General features: G+C 43.0%; 1 protein-coding gene across 2 annotated transcripts in view; it reads right to left on the bottom strand.

Moving 5' to 3' along the window:
* Positions 1-18,124, bottom strand: part of prex2 (phosphatidylinositol-3,4,5-trisphosphate-dependent Rac exchange factor 2) — a 102,266-nt gene that overhangs the window by 38,595 nt on the left and 45,547 nt on the right. For both annotated transcript variants that reach the window (XM_080515070.1, XM_080515071.1), the window contains exons 18-26: positions 16,764-16,912; positions 16,596-16,681; positions 14,126-14,262; positions 12,479-12,596; positions 11,702-11,886; positions 9,133-9,294; positions 5,756-5,978; positions 5,440-5,647; positions 99-278 (exon numbers count right to left, since the gene is read on the bottom strand). In XM_080515070.1, coding sequence (XP_080371196.1) covers positions 99-278; positions 5,440-5,647; positions 5,756-5,978; positions 9,133-9,294; positions 11,702-11,886; positions 12,479-12,596; positions 14,126-14,262; positions 16,596-16,681; positions 16,764-16,912 — 1,448 coding nt within the window. The remainder of the gene's footprint in view (positions 1-98; positions 279-5,439; positions 5,648-5,755; positions 5,979-9,132; positions 9,295-11,701; positions 11,887-12,478; positions 12,597-14,125; positions 14,263-16,595; positions 16,682-16,763; positions 16,913-18,124) is intronic.

Raw genomic sequence — 18,124 nt, 5'->3', positions numbered from 1 at the left:
ACAAGTGTATATATAGAGGCACAATTTTAATTTTGTACATCTTTCTTAATTATATTTTCCTACCAATCCTGTCCATGCATCTTTAATTTTTCTTTCACCTGTAGGAGTCCCTGTTGCTGATGGTGTCGTGTCCAGAGTCCTCCTGCTCGTCTCCGGCGACATTAAAACACACCTTCTTCCCATTCCTCTCACCCTTGTCCCCCTCGCTCTCGGCGGAAATGTAGCTCTCGGGGGACCTGACCTCTGACGTCGGAGGGTGAGTGATGGAGGACAGCAGGCTGGAGGAAAGAAAATAGTGGAGATTATTTAAAGCGCTGACATTCATCCAAAACCAACACAAGACAGCGTGATAAAAACAGCTCCTTTGATGGGACCAATGCTCCACAGAGGGTTCCTCCACTCGCACTGTAACGTTTGGAGCTGAACACGCGGCGTGTACAGTACGCTCTCGAGCCTACGCACACGTAACTGCCTCCACCAGCTGAGCGAGCGGGCCAACTGAAACCCCGATCTGTTTGGCTTCAGATGGTGAGGGATCCTCATCGTATTAATAGGTTCAAACATGTAGCAAGGTGCAGCTGTGTCAACAGGCTTCAGCTCGGCTCCTCAGATCCCCCCCCCCCCCCACTCTCACTGTGGCGGCTGTTTGTGTTCTGTTAAGCTGTGATCAGAGCGGCCGGAAGAGGCTGGACAGGATATTTTCACAGTTGCAGCAACACATGGTGGCATTTACAGCCATATTCTAATAAATGCTAGGCTTGGACTTTTTTTTTTATTTAATTTTTTTTTTTATTTTATCTTTCCCCACTTTGACACGCAATGTCGGTTTACATTTGCTCACATTTTCCATTGTGTCATCCAATCGGCCTTCAAGACATTGCATTAAGAGCAGCTGGGAAAGGCTGCGGCAGGCATCAAAACAAACAATCTGCCTTCCTCATGTCAGTCAAATCGATCCGTTTCATTCCCGTGTTTTTTTTTTTTATCGTTTTAAACACCTCGCCTCACCCTGCTCCCCTCTCCACACTGACCCCCTTTCCTGCCCATTCACAGACCGACTGGGCCACAAAGATGCCCTCATTATTGTCCACTCCAGGAGCCGCCACAATGCCCCTCCGAAGCAGAGTGGCATTCCATCGCCATGGAGAAGCTCTGCAGGCTCTGTGATTGGCTATCGGTAATAAAGAAGTGAGCCCAGTTTGGGGCCTTTAGGGCACAAACTATTGGAGGGAGCAAGGCACAAAAACAATGGCTGAGCCGGGGAAGCGGGCTTCACAGGAGAGAAATACCAAAAAATAAAAGAAAGAAAAAATGAAAACAAAGGAATGAGAGTAGGCCAAAGCACACTAATGCTTGTGGCTACAAATCAAAAAGGTCTCTTAAGCTCTCACAGGAAGGTCTTTAGCCCACGTTGACACATTAAACCATTAGACTTCAATCGCCTGCACAGCATTTACATGCACATCTGCATTACAAAGCTCCACATCAGAGAGCTGCACGCCCGGACATTTGCATAACGCCGCAAACCATAATGGGAGAAATAAGACAAGGACACTATAGATCTAATCTGGCTTCCAGTCGTCATTATAAGCATGGAATAAGGACAAGATATGAAAATGATAGGGGAGGGATGGTATTGGATTCCAGAACGGAGGCCGTCTTGATATAAAACACATCAGCAACCTGGTCTTCACACAGCTGTGACCTGTTCTCCGCCGCCCCGAGACAAAAGGTCACAGGTCGCCGCTTCGAAGCGGATTCCTCGAGCGCAGGCCAAGAAGTTATGCAACAAACAAGCTCCGTCCAGTTGTTTTCTCTTCCTAAATTACTTAAGGATATTTCTAATCTGCTTCCAATGTACAGTAGACTTCCTCCTCGGACGCTGGGAACAGGAGACGCTTGTGTTTGACAAACTGTGCAAAATAGCCACTCCAGTTTATTATTATGTCAGTTTGAGGCACGTTGCCGTCACAACCGAGTCCATACTCAGCTACGAGCTACGAGACTAAACAATGTGAAAATATTAACCCTTTATAGATCGAATAACCATATTTGGTCATTTCTTTTATTTTCTAACTGTGGTAAACCGATGACAGTGGCTGAATACATGATTTAAAGGTTCACTTGAAGATAAGCGCTGCTCTATAAGGATTTGTAGAAATCGTTTGATATTATTTGATGACAAATTCTTTATGAATCACGACATCATGCTTTATTACTGCAAACATTAACCTGAGGAGCATGTGAGGGTACGTCACTTTTCATTCTTATGCGCCATTTGTAAAAACTCTCACGTTTGAGGATGTTTGTTCTTCTCGGAGTTTATGTCACAGGACAGTAGTAATCAAAGGTATATGTTACAGAAATACAATGAGAAATATTGAGGCTATAAATCGGAAAGTCGGTGTGGTTTTGTCAACATTTCTAAAGATATTTTTAAAATGTGTTTAGTTGTTGGTATTTCACAAACGTTTGAAGTCCAGAAATAGTCCTAGGTTGAGAGAGAGGGTGTGTGTGTGTGTGTGTGTGTGTGTGCGTGTGCTAGTGGTAGTGACATGTGACCAGTCGTAGAGCAGGCTAATATGCAAACTAATTTAATGAAGAGTTCAGGAAGGCTCCAAAAGGTCAAAGTGATGTAGCCACGCTGCGACTCGTAAGACGACTGATGAGTCAGAAGGGCTCATGCTCACCCTCACAGTTCATCCATAACAAGCTCCTGAAGTGTGTGTGTGTGTGTGTGTGTGTGTGTGTGTGTGTGTGTGTGTGTGTGTGTGTGTGTGTGTGTGTGTGTGTGTGTGTGTGTGTGTGTGTGTGTGTGTGTGTGTGTGTGTGTGTGTGTGTGTGTGTTTGAGCAGATAGCAGATGGTCGAGGTCATTATCGCCTTGCTCAGTGTGTCTCGAACTATTTGAATGTGAATGGTTGACACTACGCTAATTGGCACTGACAGAGGAATGACTAAATTTGTCTATTCCCTGTCAATATGAGCCTCGCTGTGGACTCCTCTTCTGTGACAACTTTACTCGATCCAGCAGCTTTTAATGTCAGATTAGCAGGGATTCAGTTGAAGAACCACCAAATCAATCAGAGCATTGTAGATGTTAAGAGTCACAAGACACCTGCTGATCAAAGGAACATCCCATTTAAAAAAAAAAAAAAATTTTGGTGTGAAATCGTGTCTGGTGACACATGGCTGTGGCTCCAATTGAGTTTTTACATGTATGACCAAAGATGTTCATTGATGTAACGTCTGAAGTGTTTAACATATACAGTGACAAGACAAAATGTAGGTTTTAATGGAAATATATTCAAAATAATAGGCGAAGCACATTGTATTAGTCTCCACGTTTGACTTCGATGTAGCTCCAAGCACATTTTGTAAGAAATTCATCCAAATGCCAAATGTTCCAAAAGTTGTCTTTCCTCCATATGTCCCCTTTTTGTAAGATCTTTACTGATCTTATGTGTTGCACTGCCTGCTGTGTCACTCCTACTGTGATCAGTGAGAACGTGTTGGATGGATGAGCTGTAAACACTGCTTGCTCCAAATCATATGCCGCCCATACTTTAACTAGTGGGAGTAGTTTTTTTTATGCTGATGTAGGCCTTTCTAACACTTTCACCTTAGATTATATTAATCAAAACAACTATTTCCTTCAATATGCAATAAATAACAACCCCTCCTGTGTTTCTTTGACACTTCTAATTTGAACGATCCAATGAGAATGCAAATAGCCTGCAAGACATGCAAGGGCGGTTTTTCTAATGAAGCTTATATTAAGATTTTAATTAGTTTTTGTTACACTTACGATAAATTCACTCCCTAAAATGTGTGTTTAACAATTTCAGCCTCAACTTATACTGTGTCTTTTCATTGTGATTTCTTCTTAAAAATCACAAGGAAAAAAAACATGCATGCCGGGAAAAATGCAAGTCTCTAACATCTAGAGTTGCCCGTACCCCCCAGGCGATGCCCGCCCGACGCTTTGAAAACCACTGCAATAAAACTTTAAGGACATTTTAACTAGGAGAAACAGACTGTTATGTGAGCTATTAGTGGTTTGTATCATTTATCAGAGCTCCATTGTTGGCAAATGGCTTTTCCAGAGGGCACCTGGCCCAACGACACACCCTCCTTCTTTGAGATTGCATTTCCTATTCGGTGTTTTTGGGGGGGGGGCTGAAAACCAGAGCAGCGTTTCCCATTTCCGTTCCACAGCCTCCAAACAATAAGCCTCGCCACCACAGGCCTGAATACAGAGGAGCAGCCAGACAGAAAACAGTAATGCAACAGACAGTCTGATTTAGAACCGCAAACATAAATGAAGTGTGAACAAATTCTGGAGTAACATGACGACGAAAACCACGAGGCTGATTCAGTTCTGTTGTTTCTCTCGCACGCGCGCACGCGCGCACGCGCACACACACGCACGCGCACGCGCACACACACACACACACACACACACACACACACACACACACACACACACACACACACACACACACACACACACACACACACACACACACACACACACACACACACACACACACACACACACACACACACACACACACACACACACACACACACACACACACAGGTGCTGAATTAATGAGTGAAATGGATGCCCGCCAAGTGCCAGCTGCAGCAGATTGACCACGCTACAGTTATACGAGGTTTTCTGGTCCCAACGGTCATTTCCAATCAAATCGAACAGAATCAGCGGGAGAAGATTTTGTTCCACCAATAAAATAAAATAAAAAAATAAAAAAGTGATTTGAAGTGTTTCAGAAATGTCTGTTTCCATTTTGGATTGGCAATTTGTGGGTAATAAGTTAGAGCAGATTCATTTCAGGTTTCAAGATAACTTAACAAAACAACACTATATCGCATGTGGAAAACACCTTGTAGACGTTTCTCCTCACTGCATGTAAATGCATGCAGGCCTTTTTTGGACCAATCAGAGGGGATCAGGCCAGATAATAGGAAAGATAATAAGACAAAAATATGAAGCAGCTGCCAAGAGCAAAGTCTTCGCCATAGTTACCATATTTGCATAACTTCCGTTTTTTTTCCCAGTATTCTTTACGCCTGTTGCACGCTGGGAGATGAGACATAATCAAAGTTTGCTGTAAACTGCTGTTTATCCACTGTGCACATGGCAATAAACATCTTGAATGTGGAATTTAATGCGACACTCTTGAGGACGTTCAACACTGACAAAAATGTGCAATTGGCTGTGAGATCTTCAAGTTACTTGTAAATGCACTTACTTGATGTGTTGGCGAAGCACCATTAATTGCTGAGGGAAAGAGATTAAATTCCTTGCAGCATTAAAAGTAATTGAGCAGAGGATGCGATGGGTTGTCCAGGTGGAGAGTCAAGATTCCCAACATCCCATATCCTAGGTGTAAAACATTCACATAAATCCACTCACTCATGAATATGGGCACCGTGCGTTTCCATCTCCTTGACGACGGCAGTGAGTTTGTAGAGAAGTTTCTGATACGCATCCAGAGTGAGCAGGTCTTCTTCCCTGAGCAGGAAACGCAGGCCGTGGCCTTCTGTTCGTCCCAGGCTGTGACCCGAGGGTGCGGCCATCGTCGTGATGGTGTGCTGGACGTTCACCATCGGGTTCAGTTTCCCTGAATAGACGAAACAAAAAAAACAAAAAATAAATAAATACTTGTGGACTTTAAGCGGATTTAGATGGAAAGTGAATCTGACGTGCAGGTGTTTTACTCCCAGCTCACCGAGTTCAGCGCTGCCGCGCCCTCCTTTCTCCAGAGTGTTCTTCCTGTTGTCCAGCTGCACGCCGAAGGCGCTGCCCAGGGAGGAAGTGGTTTTAGGGTACGACACCTCCATCACGTTGACATGACAGTTTGTGGGGCAGAAGTCGCTGCTGTGGAGGGGGGACACCTTGGCTTTGGCCTGCTTGAACGTAGGCCATGCTCTGTTCTTCAGTACCCTGGAGAACTGAAACAAAGTGCAGGAGGATGCTCTTATAGATTGGCATGCTTGATTCACATAACCATAAAGCCTAGATGGAGTATGATATCAGAAAAGCCTAATATAACTGAAAAGAAGCAGTAGACATCGCAGTAATTTGACTAACAACTGGAAGGAATAAGAATTCAGGTAATATGTATTAATACCCGGTCTGCTTGACAGAAATATGTAAAAAATGCTGCGTACAAAATGGGAAACTGCCTCATCGAGCTGATGTGCATTCCAGTTTTACGTGATTAAAAAGCACTAAGTGAAACACGGGATGAAGTATCTGTCAACTCAATGTGCTGTTTAGTTTTACATGTATGACAGCTGGCGTGAGAATAAAAGCGCAAGCAGCCATTAACTTTACATTTTCAGCATTCCTCCTTTTTTATGTGGCAGCTGAAATATTCAAACCAAATCAAAGACTTAAGACAGACTCAAAAAAATCATCATTGCTCACATATGTGAGGAACTCCAGACTCCGTTGTCATTTAAATTGTTAAAATGATGCACAGCAGCTCCCATAATCATGTTGGAACAGAGATTTGATGTGTAACTTCACTGAGCTCCAGAGAGTCCGTTTGTTGTAATGTACTGTAATATTAAACACATTTTCCACTAAAAAACGATGTTGCTCCATGTAATTAAAAGGAATCTATAACAAAATATGAAGATAAATCCTCCAACGATGCTTAATTAAAAAAATATGAATAACGGGTCTAAATCCAGGGAGTCTCATCCTCTTGTGACAGGAAGCCGAGGATTAATTTGATTTTATGGCGCTAAAATGATCAAAAACTGCTCAATGCATGTGTGATCATTTCAACTATCAATATCTATAAATGTGCTTTTTACCACGTATGTTACCAACGTGTGGACAGCCACTCTGGAAGTCCTGGAAGTCCTTGTAACGTTTGCATATCAATGCAGATCTCTATTGCTCTGCATCCGGGAGTTTTTTTACTTCTTGGTGTTAGACATCGACTGGGAGCTGTGTTTATTATAAAAACTATGCAAGGCGAATAAGAAGTCAACCTATTTCAAACCAGCTCAGTTGATACGAACTAGTATGAACATATTTGTGCTTTTGGTTGCACTTTCCTTGAACCCTCCGTCGTGGCGTCCTGCATCCTGTCTGAGATGTTCACAGCAAAAAGCCAATCAAAAGCCGAGCTGGCAGACGACACAAGCGCAGCGCCTCTGTATATGTTAAATAAATATGTTATCTCAAGATAGTTTTGAGCTCCTCCTTGGAAGAGTGAGCTGATTCACTCCAGATGGACGATGAACTGACCGTCCCGGGAGACCGAGGAGTCACCTCGACGCCGCCCATCTGTCTCGAGACGGTTCAGGACGGCTGCGTCCGAGGCCCAAGTTCCCATCCCTCCTCCTAATGACTTTCAGTCTTGCCTTCCCGTCCTTCTCTTTCATTTTTCTCCCTGCCGCTCTTTCCCTATCGCTCATCCCCCCCCCCCCCCAAGCCCCTTTCCATTCTCTTCAGGGATCCGAGGAGGAATGATCTCGTGCATGAGGGATTTACACAACAAACGTCCCGGCTGTGGCTTTGCAGGGTTATTTATAAGTGATTGTTAATTAATCCAAGATCCACTCTGATGTGGAGCTTTTTCTTTCTCTCACGCACAGTCGCGTGCATTGTTTTGCCTATAGACACATGCCCGCAGATGGGAATGAGAAGGGATGAAAATGTTTTGGCTCTGCCAATCACCAGCTGTAACTTAATTAAAAACAAAGTTCTGGACAATGCAACACACTGCATATATTCTGCAATGTCGGCCTGAAAGTCCGTCGAGTAAATATTTCCTGGAGGTCAGTGAAAGCTGATTACAATTCTGCACAACAACCTGGTGATAGTTTTGCGAGGAGTTCAGCTTGTGAGTGTTAGTGGACTAATGCACGTTGGCATGTTGACGTCAACACGATGAGCAAAGTGACAAAACACGCATCCATCACCGCTTTCTGCACTGGCTCAGGTATTTTGATGCAGGAGACGCTGTTCAATCGGATCCAGTGTGCTGCAGAGGTCACTGTGAAGCCTCCAGCATGCTGAAGTGGTTAACATTGTTTTTGTTCATTCTTTCATTTAGCAGCACAGAAAAATATGCAAAAAGTGGTATTTATACAGCAGCTGCATCCCGTTTCTATTATTGTCAATCAACAGCGGAGTGAAAAAGACAATTGTTCCAAACAGTATAAAAATATCCAAGCATGATTGAAATATCGTCGAGGGGAAGAAACTAATGAAAACTTTTTGCACCAAAAAACAAAAAGCAACAGCGGTGGGCAGCTCTGGGGCTTTGTTGCTGTTCTTCACTGGATTTTTCAGGTTGTTGACTTTACTTTAGCTCCATTTGAACTCAGTTGATCTTGTTATAATCTATCTCTGTGACAGACCTGGACATCATAAGGCCCCAGGGCCACATGTGGCCTTTTAGCTCTGCTTGACCAAACCTCAGGGTGTCTCTGGGAACTTTACTCTTATTATTGGCTTTACTGCATCTAAAAAAAACTCAACATTTTCACATTATGCCTCGCAATTGTTACCGCATAGTGAGAAAAAAAAGGATGGTCAATGAAATAATAGTTTTTATTTATTTAATTACTGAAGTCAAAATTCAGGGAGATGTCATTTTGAGTTCCAGACAAAGACTGGGAAAGAAAAAGTGCCGCAGAACAAGAGTAGTTCATAAAAATTGCGTGGAATTTTTTTTTCTTTTTTTCTTTGCCCTCAGTAGCTGTGCTCATTCTTCATGTGGCCCTTTGGGATAATTAGCAGTTGTAGCCCTGGTCTATGAGGATGATTGATTCAGAGCTACAGTGACACAAACAATTAATAGTGAAGCTGTGAAATTTGACAAATTGAAGAAGGAGCAACTTAAATTAATAATGAGTGAATGCCCCAAACTTCCTGTTTCTGTTTCAAACTACACGCACACACAAGGGACTGAATTTAAAATAAAGGCAACAAAGCGTGAGGAAACACTATTTCACATTTGCAGTAAGGAAGCACCAAAAGTCAGAGTGAGAAAAATACATAAAGATCCAATACATTTTTCCTTAAGTTTTTGTACTTTAGTAAACAAAGTGGTTGCTTCTTCCATCTCTGCCCAATGGTTACCTTTCTGTAGTTGGTGATGCGCCGGTTGATGTGCTCCGCCCTCTCGCCGTACATGGCACTGAATCGTACTTGCAGCTCCTCGGGGATCACATCACAGCTGGAAGTCAGCCGGCCGCACATCTGCACCAGCAGGTCATCATTACGTGCCAGCACCTCCAGAATCTAGAGGCAAAGACTACGATGATGAACTGATAGAGAAATGCTTTTAGATCTCTTGTAGAGCATCTCATTTGTTGGAAATGAATGTCCAACTTTTTTTTACTCATTGAAAAGAAAGAGAATGAAATGCGCCACAATGCGTTGAGTCTTCTGCAGCCCTTCACAAGTGGTTAAACCCTGGTATCCAAAAGTTTCTATGTGCTATTCAAACATCCATGGAGATAAACCCAGATTGTGATACATATGCTGTATGTATGAAGACTCCGGCTTTGCAGATCAGAGTGAGATATGAAAAGAATATGAGACACAAATCTCTGAGCCTCCTTAATGAGATGCCCAGTGGAGGAGAGAGAAAAAACCGGGGAGGAAATGGAACAGCATGAAGCGAGCGAAGCAAAAGACAACCCATGTGGCCTGACAGCCTAACCAGCATTAAAATTCAACATCACACAGATCTCAAAGGACTAAGTGGAATGTCGGGGCAGATGTTTGTAATAACACTAAAATTACTTCCACTTTGGAGAAACTGTATATGTTAATAGAGGATATGCAATTTTTTTCCCCCATGCATATGAGTGAGTTTAGGGCTTAAAGATTTAAGAGAGCAACAACTGTAAAGTTTCATTAGTTTAGGACACGAGCCCAACATGTGATCTTTGCTCATATATCAAAGACAAGACCTTTGTGCAGCGTGTGTCATATATCAGTAATGATCTTTCAGTGAATGTCGCTGCTGGAAAGAAGCATTCATTTACACAGCTGGGAAGTAATACACCATAATAAAGTTGTCTGTGCTTCAACGACAATCATTCTCCTCAATCTTCACGGGAAGGGGGGGGTCGACGACATTTATTTGACAAACTAAAAATACCTTCTCTTGGATGTATTCCTCCAACAAAATTGGGGAATTGCAATTGACATTAAAGAATCATAAAATAAACATCACAGAAGACACTTTGCAGGATATATTATCTCAACCATAAACCGCAAATATCAACCAGTATAAACAAAACATTTGGAAACATAAACCTCGATCGAAGGTACGTGTGTGCCAAATGTGAAATGTGTAATCTAACGATCAGGCAGATTTGAACGTCCCTGACCTTTGAGCACTAAACTCTAAGCAGCGTATCTTCGAATTGGTGTGAACATCCGAGTGGAATCTGAACAAATTTATACAAGTTTAACAAGAACCGAGAGCCTTGCAGTGCAGTAGTTAACAGCACAGTTGCATGTTCTCCCTGTGCACACAAGGATTTTTTTTCTCCAAACAACCTAAACGCATAAAATGTGAGGAAGTCAGTATCGCCTGTATCTGGTGAGGTCAAATAGTGTTTTCACAGCTGCTACTGCAGATTGGAATGTAAATTGTTGCATTGTCGTCACTTGGGTTTGCGTTCACACCGACTTTTTCCCACTCTGGGATTGGAGAGTCAAGTTACCATCACTACTAAGCATGACCGCGTGGGAAGAATCACACTTACTAAGCTCCGGTTGGAGTTTTGCGTTAATGTGCAGCCCATCAAACTACATATTACCTTTGTGCACTACTGGTTCACATTAAGCTTGAGGCATGACGCTCTTCATCCACTTGGCTTTGCTGAAGGGCTTTTACACAGAATGGTGTGAACGTCTAGTTGATCTGATTCAATTTAATTAAAAGATTTACAAAGTTATCAGGCAAAATATAACTGAGGCATCGAGTGTCAGTTTGAACCTATTTTGGCTGCAGTTGTTTGTATTTTTTTTCATTGTATGATGATGATATGAGGAGCTCGTCAGACTACAGAAGCACTCTTGATCAAACCATGAGTATTCGAGGCGGAAGGCACATACTGTGCAGTAATTGTATACTTGACTTGAGCTGCGCTGAAACCGCCTCTTCAGGCCGGTCCCAGAGTGGCTTGTTCACAACTGGCCCGTTGTTCTTTGGATACTCTTCTCACTTTGTGTAACACGGTCAATCCAGGCTCACGAAAGTGGTTCCTAAATCCAGCCGACAAATGTGTTTTGTACCAGTTTTCTGTAAATGCGTCTCGAAGGTCTGTTCAAACCATTTGTGTTGTGCCGTAGCCAATTTGTCTATTTTAATACTATAACCTTGTTGGACTACCATTAATTACTGACCCGTTTTGAACAACAAACTCTGCTTTACAGGCACTGATATCCGCTCTGGTCACGCCAGTGAGGTTTACTGGTGACTCTACAGTAAATGTCCAGTTCCAGTGTCAGGTTCAGGAAGCCTGTCCTTCCTCAAATCAGATCGGCTTCACCTCTCGCAATTCTCACCTGAAGCTAAATGAGCTTTGAAAGAAACGGATAACCTCAAAACGACTGTCTCCAGGAAGAGGCACTGAAAAAAGGATGGTTCAACGCTCCCATTGGCAGACCATCAGAGTGGACGGACTACCTTCGCAGTGAGGCTGAAGAATCCCTTGGGTTCAACCATCTTCTCCAACACGTGGCATTTGGTTCCTGCCGTGCTGTCGTACTCGTAAACCACTCCGTACTCCAGGTGGACGTTGTCTACCGTCAGACTCACGTGGTCCTTCTTCCCATCAATGATGGCTATCGTGTTGAATTTGTCCATCACCTCTGAAGGAGGAGAAAAAGTGAGAAAACATACGCATTAATGCAACTGTGTGATATAGTTACAGTGTTGCTAATGTTTTCATCGCCATGCCCTGCACTGTAGGAGGCCTCGGACCACCTAATCTGTCGATAATTGCAATTTCTGTCGACCTTCAATACACGGCTTTCATTTTCCCTTTAGAAAATGATGGGCAATTCTAACAGCATCACGCTAACTGGCCCTATGCTAATGTGTGTGACTTAATAGGGCAATAAATATTGCTCCGGGGCTGTTTGCTATGAAGAGAATCGCTTTCCTGTTTAACTTTCTCTTTGGGATCCATAAATTGTAGGGGGGCGAATTAACGCTTGATGAGCCAGAGGAGGCAGCTGTTCTCAGACTAACATGTTCCAGATGAGCCTTTTTTTTTTTTCTTTTTTCTTTCCCGCACCGCGTCTCACTTGTTAACTCGACGAGGCAACGGGCTCGTGTTCCTGTGAACAAGCCTGCGTTACATCGACGGACACCTTGAACCCGTAATGTCTTTTCCAGGATGAGTTTGTTTCCGATTTTGCACGTGCATGCAATCATGCATGTTTGAGTGATTGTAGTCACCTTCCACTTTGCAGTCGAAGCCGTCTCCGTTCTCCTCGTTGGTGGGTTTCTGGTCGGTCTTCTGGTTGTCCTCCTTGGCGCTCTCGCTGCTGTTGTACACCCACTTAATGGTGTCTTGCTGTATAAGCAATCCAATAACATTTATAGTATGAATGTTTTAGCATCCGTTAAGATTATTTCATTCTTGATGAACATATGTAGTATTTATAGACTGTACGTAGTGTGGTATTTGCAATCTTATCACATCACAGTAAAACTGATTCTTCAGAAATTATTATATTCAGCACTTGTGCTTCAATTAAAATGACTAAAATCAGTGCAAATGCACACAAGTCAGCAATTTATCGGGTCAATGAGTGACAGTAAACCAATCTACTGTCACCCGTGAGTAACAGGTGGCATTTCTATTAGCGAGACTGGAGTCAGTTATGTGTGTGTGTGTGTGTGTGTGTGTGTGTGTGTGTGTGTGTGTGTACAGAAGCTGATGTTCGGCTTTGCTGCAGCATGTTCAGTTGTCTGTTCAGACATGGCGCACAGTGTCGCAGCTCGACTGGCAGAGCATCCAGTGAAAAGCCTATGCAAGCATATGGAAACATGACGCTTGGTGGGAACCACAAAAAGCAAACCCATGCCAATCTCATCAACCCACTCTAGCGTGCCGTGCAGCCTCGTGTGTCATTGTGTGTATCTGTCTGTGTCTGTTCTCCACACCCAAAGCCCACACTGCGTTTTTCTTTTTTCCCTGCCAAGGCTACAGGCTGAGCTTGCCTACTGGTCTGTGGTATTGGAGTGTACAACCACAAACACATAAAGACACACAGCGAGAGAGGGAGGGCGGTTCCTCTGTGTCCTTGATGTAAACCAGATCTCCAGGAGTTTGAGGAACACTGTAGTGCATCATTAAGCTCAAACTCTCAACGGGGCTCAATTATAGTGACACGCTAAAGTAATTCACGCCGTACCCTCGCCCCTGGGGGTTTCCAGTTGCACTGGTTCCCACCGTCAACAGGTGAACTTGGCTTTCTCTCTCCACCTATCAAACACAATTCCAAAAGAAAAACTGAAAAGGTGGCCTTAGTCTGCCCCTATAAACCTCCCCACCCCCTGTTCCTCCTTCTTTCCCCCAGGTTTCTCACCCACCCCGAGCCCCAGATGCTTTCAGATCCTTTCCCACCTCTACCTGCTCCCAGGCTGCCATTCTCCCACAACAAGCCTGCTGCTGTGAGCCAGGAGTCAGAGCGAGAGAAGCCAAAACTGCTATTATTACTGTGTAATGACCCAAGAGAAGAAAAAAACTGTGATAAAAAAAAGAGAGAGAGAGATAAGGGTGAACCAGAAGTCTGTCTGTATGTTTATTCTCACAAGGAATCACTCCTTGTTTTAGTCCCGCTTGTGGCTTTAAATAATCTTATGTTAATTCACTCGTACAACTTAGTGACTTATTTGATAACAGTGCAGATGCTTTGCATTAAAATCATAAAAGCAAGTATAAAAGAGGAAAATAACTGCAAAAATGAAACATGAATCGATGTTTGACTTTCACATTGCTGTTTCTCATGAAGTGAAGTACAAGTTAAAGAGAAAAATGTGTGTCTCGTTGTGTTTCACGCCGCAGTTTATTCGTCTGCGTTCTCCACGCCGTCGTACCTGTGTGGGTCGCCGATACTTCCTGCAGGCCGTGACATGAGCGATGACGCTGGCGTGGCTCTCCTTGCTCACATTGATGCCATTCACCTTGATAATGCACTGGCCCGGGTGGAGGCCGGCGGTGGCTGCCACCGTGCCTGGCGTGAGACCGAGGAACAAGCAAAAAGAAAGAGGGGAGAGTGGAGGAGGAGGAGGAGAGGGGGTGTTTGTCAAGGGCGATGACTTGCTGCACGTTATCGTGCAGGTGCAAGCCGAAACAGGATGAAAAAACATCGGCACATCCTAAAAAAATAGTTGTCATATCTTCCACATCCTGTACACAAAATCGGGTTGAACAACATTCCTTCTTCTTCTTTGTATTTACAACATTATTTCCTGTTTTGGCAGCTCGGGAGGAGCGCGTGTGTGTGAGAGAGAGAGAGCGAGAGAGCGAGAGAGCGAGAGAGAGAGAGAGAGAGAGAGAGAGAGAGAGCACGGGGGGCAGAGAGAAGGGAAGTTGTTTATCTGGGGTAGACGAGGGTCTCTGAGGGATGTGATTCAGACCATAGGAGAACTTCAAGGTTTACAGCTATCAGAGGGAAATGCATGGCAGACACAATATTCCTCCCTAAAACACATTGTGGATCTCTCATACTACAATGTAAAGAAGCTTCTGTAGTCTTTCCACTTCTTTAATTCAAGTTAAACACCCACGTTGGTCAGTCTTATTCTAGTATAAAAACATCCAGTGTCGGGCAGGTTTCAATTTGCAAAAACTCGTTGGTAAACAGTGTGAGGTCTTATATTTACTGTAATGCATGCATTAAAGAAACAACCAGGAAATGGGACCAAGCTATCGGTGCAACATCCACTATGTTATTGCAGCATTAACATTTTGATCAGCACAAATGCACCGATGTATATTTATGCTAAATGTTATGACATGCAAATATGCATAAAGAGAAGAAGCCACAGGATAAATTGGGTGATGATTAGAATAATTGTGACTATTCTCTCGGGAGCGATGAATGGCAAGCTTAAAATCCCAGCACGGAGCACAAACTTCAATCTGACTAAAACTGGTCCGACAGCCTGAACTAAGGAAATACACTGGGCAATTATTTTTAAATAATTTGATCCTCTTTGACTGGCACCAACTCTAACCAACTTAGGAAGACAGAGATTTAGACTGACGTCCATTATAAGGCTAACACAGAGATACACGTTCACACCAGGAAAACAAACATCACCCAGAAAACGTGCAATAAATAAAGGGAACATGCAAACTCCAACAAGGCCCTGAAGCCAGAGTCAACCAGGGGTTTTCTTATTGTTGTTTTTACTTGCTTACTTATAATTATGTCCACAATGAACTCATTATGTGGACTCATCTGTGGTTAACCTGGTCATAAACTCGACATTTATCACCTGAAGTGAAAGGTTAACGGTCAGGTATTGGTTGAAAAATAATAAATCTTTCAACAAATTAAAATTCAGCACAGATTCACGACACAGAGAAGCTGGCTTTCTTATTCAAATTGAAGAGAAACCCATACACACAAATGACGGGGAGAATGGATAAAGTATCTGACAGAATAAGAGCAGCGATGAATGGATTGCATCCCCTGGCTCGTCAAAGCTTCAGCTTTCTTTTTCTGACTCAAGTGTATATTTGGCAGGACTTTGTAAACACTGGAAGAAAATTAGGGCCAATTTCAGGCCAAAGCTCCACTTTAGAATTGACTACACTTGATAGACCCCCCCGACAGCCTGCCAACCTGCTGTATTGTGCCGCACTGTGTTTGTGGTAGTTTCCCTTTTCTGTGTTAAACTAACACAAAAAAAATAATAATAACGATCAAAACAAATGAAGGCACACTGTGCCAAAATGAAACACATTAAATGATGGCGTTATCTCGCACCCTGCTGTCCCCCAATGTCCCCTCTGTCTGTCTAATTGGTGCTACCTGCTGCTGACCTCTGACCCCAGGGGGCTGCAGCTGTTATGGCAACCCGAGGGATTAAACACTTCCTACATTATGAGCTTTGTCTCGAGGGATCAGAGCATCTATTTAAGCACAGAGCAGGTTCCCGGGCAACCGTACCATCGAGTCAACACATGCAGAGACACACATTTCTTCTCTGCCACCAACGTTCAGATTGCTTGAGGAGGAAAAAAACAAGATCCAATCCCTTTTGGAGAAGCCAGACAACGGCTATGGATTGTTTTTTGATTGGACCCTATCTTGTGATAGTGGGCCCACACTGAACATGCCTTGTCGGGCAAAAGCGAGAGAAAGAGAGATACATTTAAACGAAAGGAGGAGAGCGCTTCTTCCATCACACAAAACTATTGAGCCCCAATAAATAACGTGACTCGGCGAACGGGAATCATTGTGATGGCGCCACAGCCGAGTCACGCACACCCAGGGGAGCGACTGCAGCAGCTGTCTGCCAGCTGTGCCACAATATCCCCACGACGGGCGCTCACCTCGACCGACAGCGTGGACGACGGACGGGCCGAATCCGCGGATCTGGAACCCCAGCCCGTCGGCCGAGTCGGGGATCTTTATCGTCCTGGAGTGAAAAGGCGGAACCGTCTCAATGTGATGCACAAAGACAGCTGGATGATTCTTGACACTACGACGGTGTGACTCACTCTCTCGGCTTGGTGCTCACAACAACCCTGAGGGGTCCTTTGCCGTCGAAACACTGCCTGAGGAGAACTTCCACTTCAGAAAAAGGCCTCGGGAACACCAGGTCCCCGTTTATGGCAAACAACTTTTTGCCCACTTCCAGTCCAGCCATCTAGAAATGAAACAGAAACTGATGAAGTCAAAGTAGGCGGTCAAGCAGCAGGTTCAAGTATTACATACACACATTTAAGATGGGTCAAAATAAGACTTATCCCAAATGTATGGGAGTTATATCTACTAATTTCCAAAAAACCTTATTATCATAATTAGAGTATAGAGTAAACAATCCATGTGATTTCTTTATTTCCTACCCTGTGAAATCAGTAATGTATAAGTTTTTAAATTTGGCTCATGGGTAAAAAAAATTGGAAGGTGATATCTTGTGACTAAATGCAGTGTGCTATTATGATGTATTATATTAGGTGAACATGCAATATGTCATGATGTAAAGTTCTGTGAATGCATTAACATTTCTGATAAATAAGAAGATAATGTTGATGTATTTCCGCAGATGTTTTCCAAATAAGAGCTCTCTCTTGCCCTTAATTTATCCCAGCTCTGACGGGACCTTGTTAGTTTTTTGTTGTTTTTTCATAACGTGCCAATTCCACCAGCAGCGTTGATAAAAACAGTTTAAAAAAAAAAATTTGTTAATCACACAATTTCTGGGAATTAATCGTGAATAATTGCACTTTAATTATAATATTTAAAATTCTCTCATTTTGACTTGGCAGCGCATGCACGCACAGTGCAGGAAAAAAATTACTTCTCAATTTTGGGATATGTACTTTATGCATGTTGACAATGCAACAACAATACATTTATACTATATTGTGCAGCCCCATGTTTCACCACTGCTTTCAGAAGTAACATGCTAACTGCTATTATGCAGTTAATAATGCAGTGAGAATTATTTAAATAACTGACTTGTTATTTCTGGTGTTTATTAGTGGTCAAGTTAGTAGTTCTAGATTAGTTCTGCATTATGGACAGAATTGTATCCTGGTAAAAGAAACATGTGCTGTAAAAAAATACAGGATTTTCTTAATTAACTTACTCAAACAAACAGTATTGATGTTTGTGCATCTTGAGCCAAACAACTGTTCTAATTCCATCTAAACTTAATGAATGAATCAATCATGGCAGACAACAATATGTGCTGGCTAATTAATGACATCCTAATTACTTCAAAGTAACAGGAACGTTTTTGTTGTGGTGATGTAGCTGCACTAGTTTTTTAATTAGTAATTATCAACCAACAGTATATAAATTCCCAATAACATGCAGAGGAGACTTAGGTTTTGCCAAGAATGTATCTGCATAA

Source organism: Blennius ocellaris (assembly GCF_963422515.1).
Source record: "Blennius ocellaris genome assembly, chromosome: 19".
NCBI lineage: Eukaryota > Metazoa > Chordata > Actinopteri > Blenniiformes > Blenniidae > Blennius > Blennius ocellaris.
This window is presented reverse-complemented; position numbering and strand designations above follow the sequence as displayed.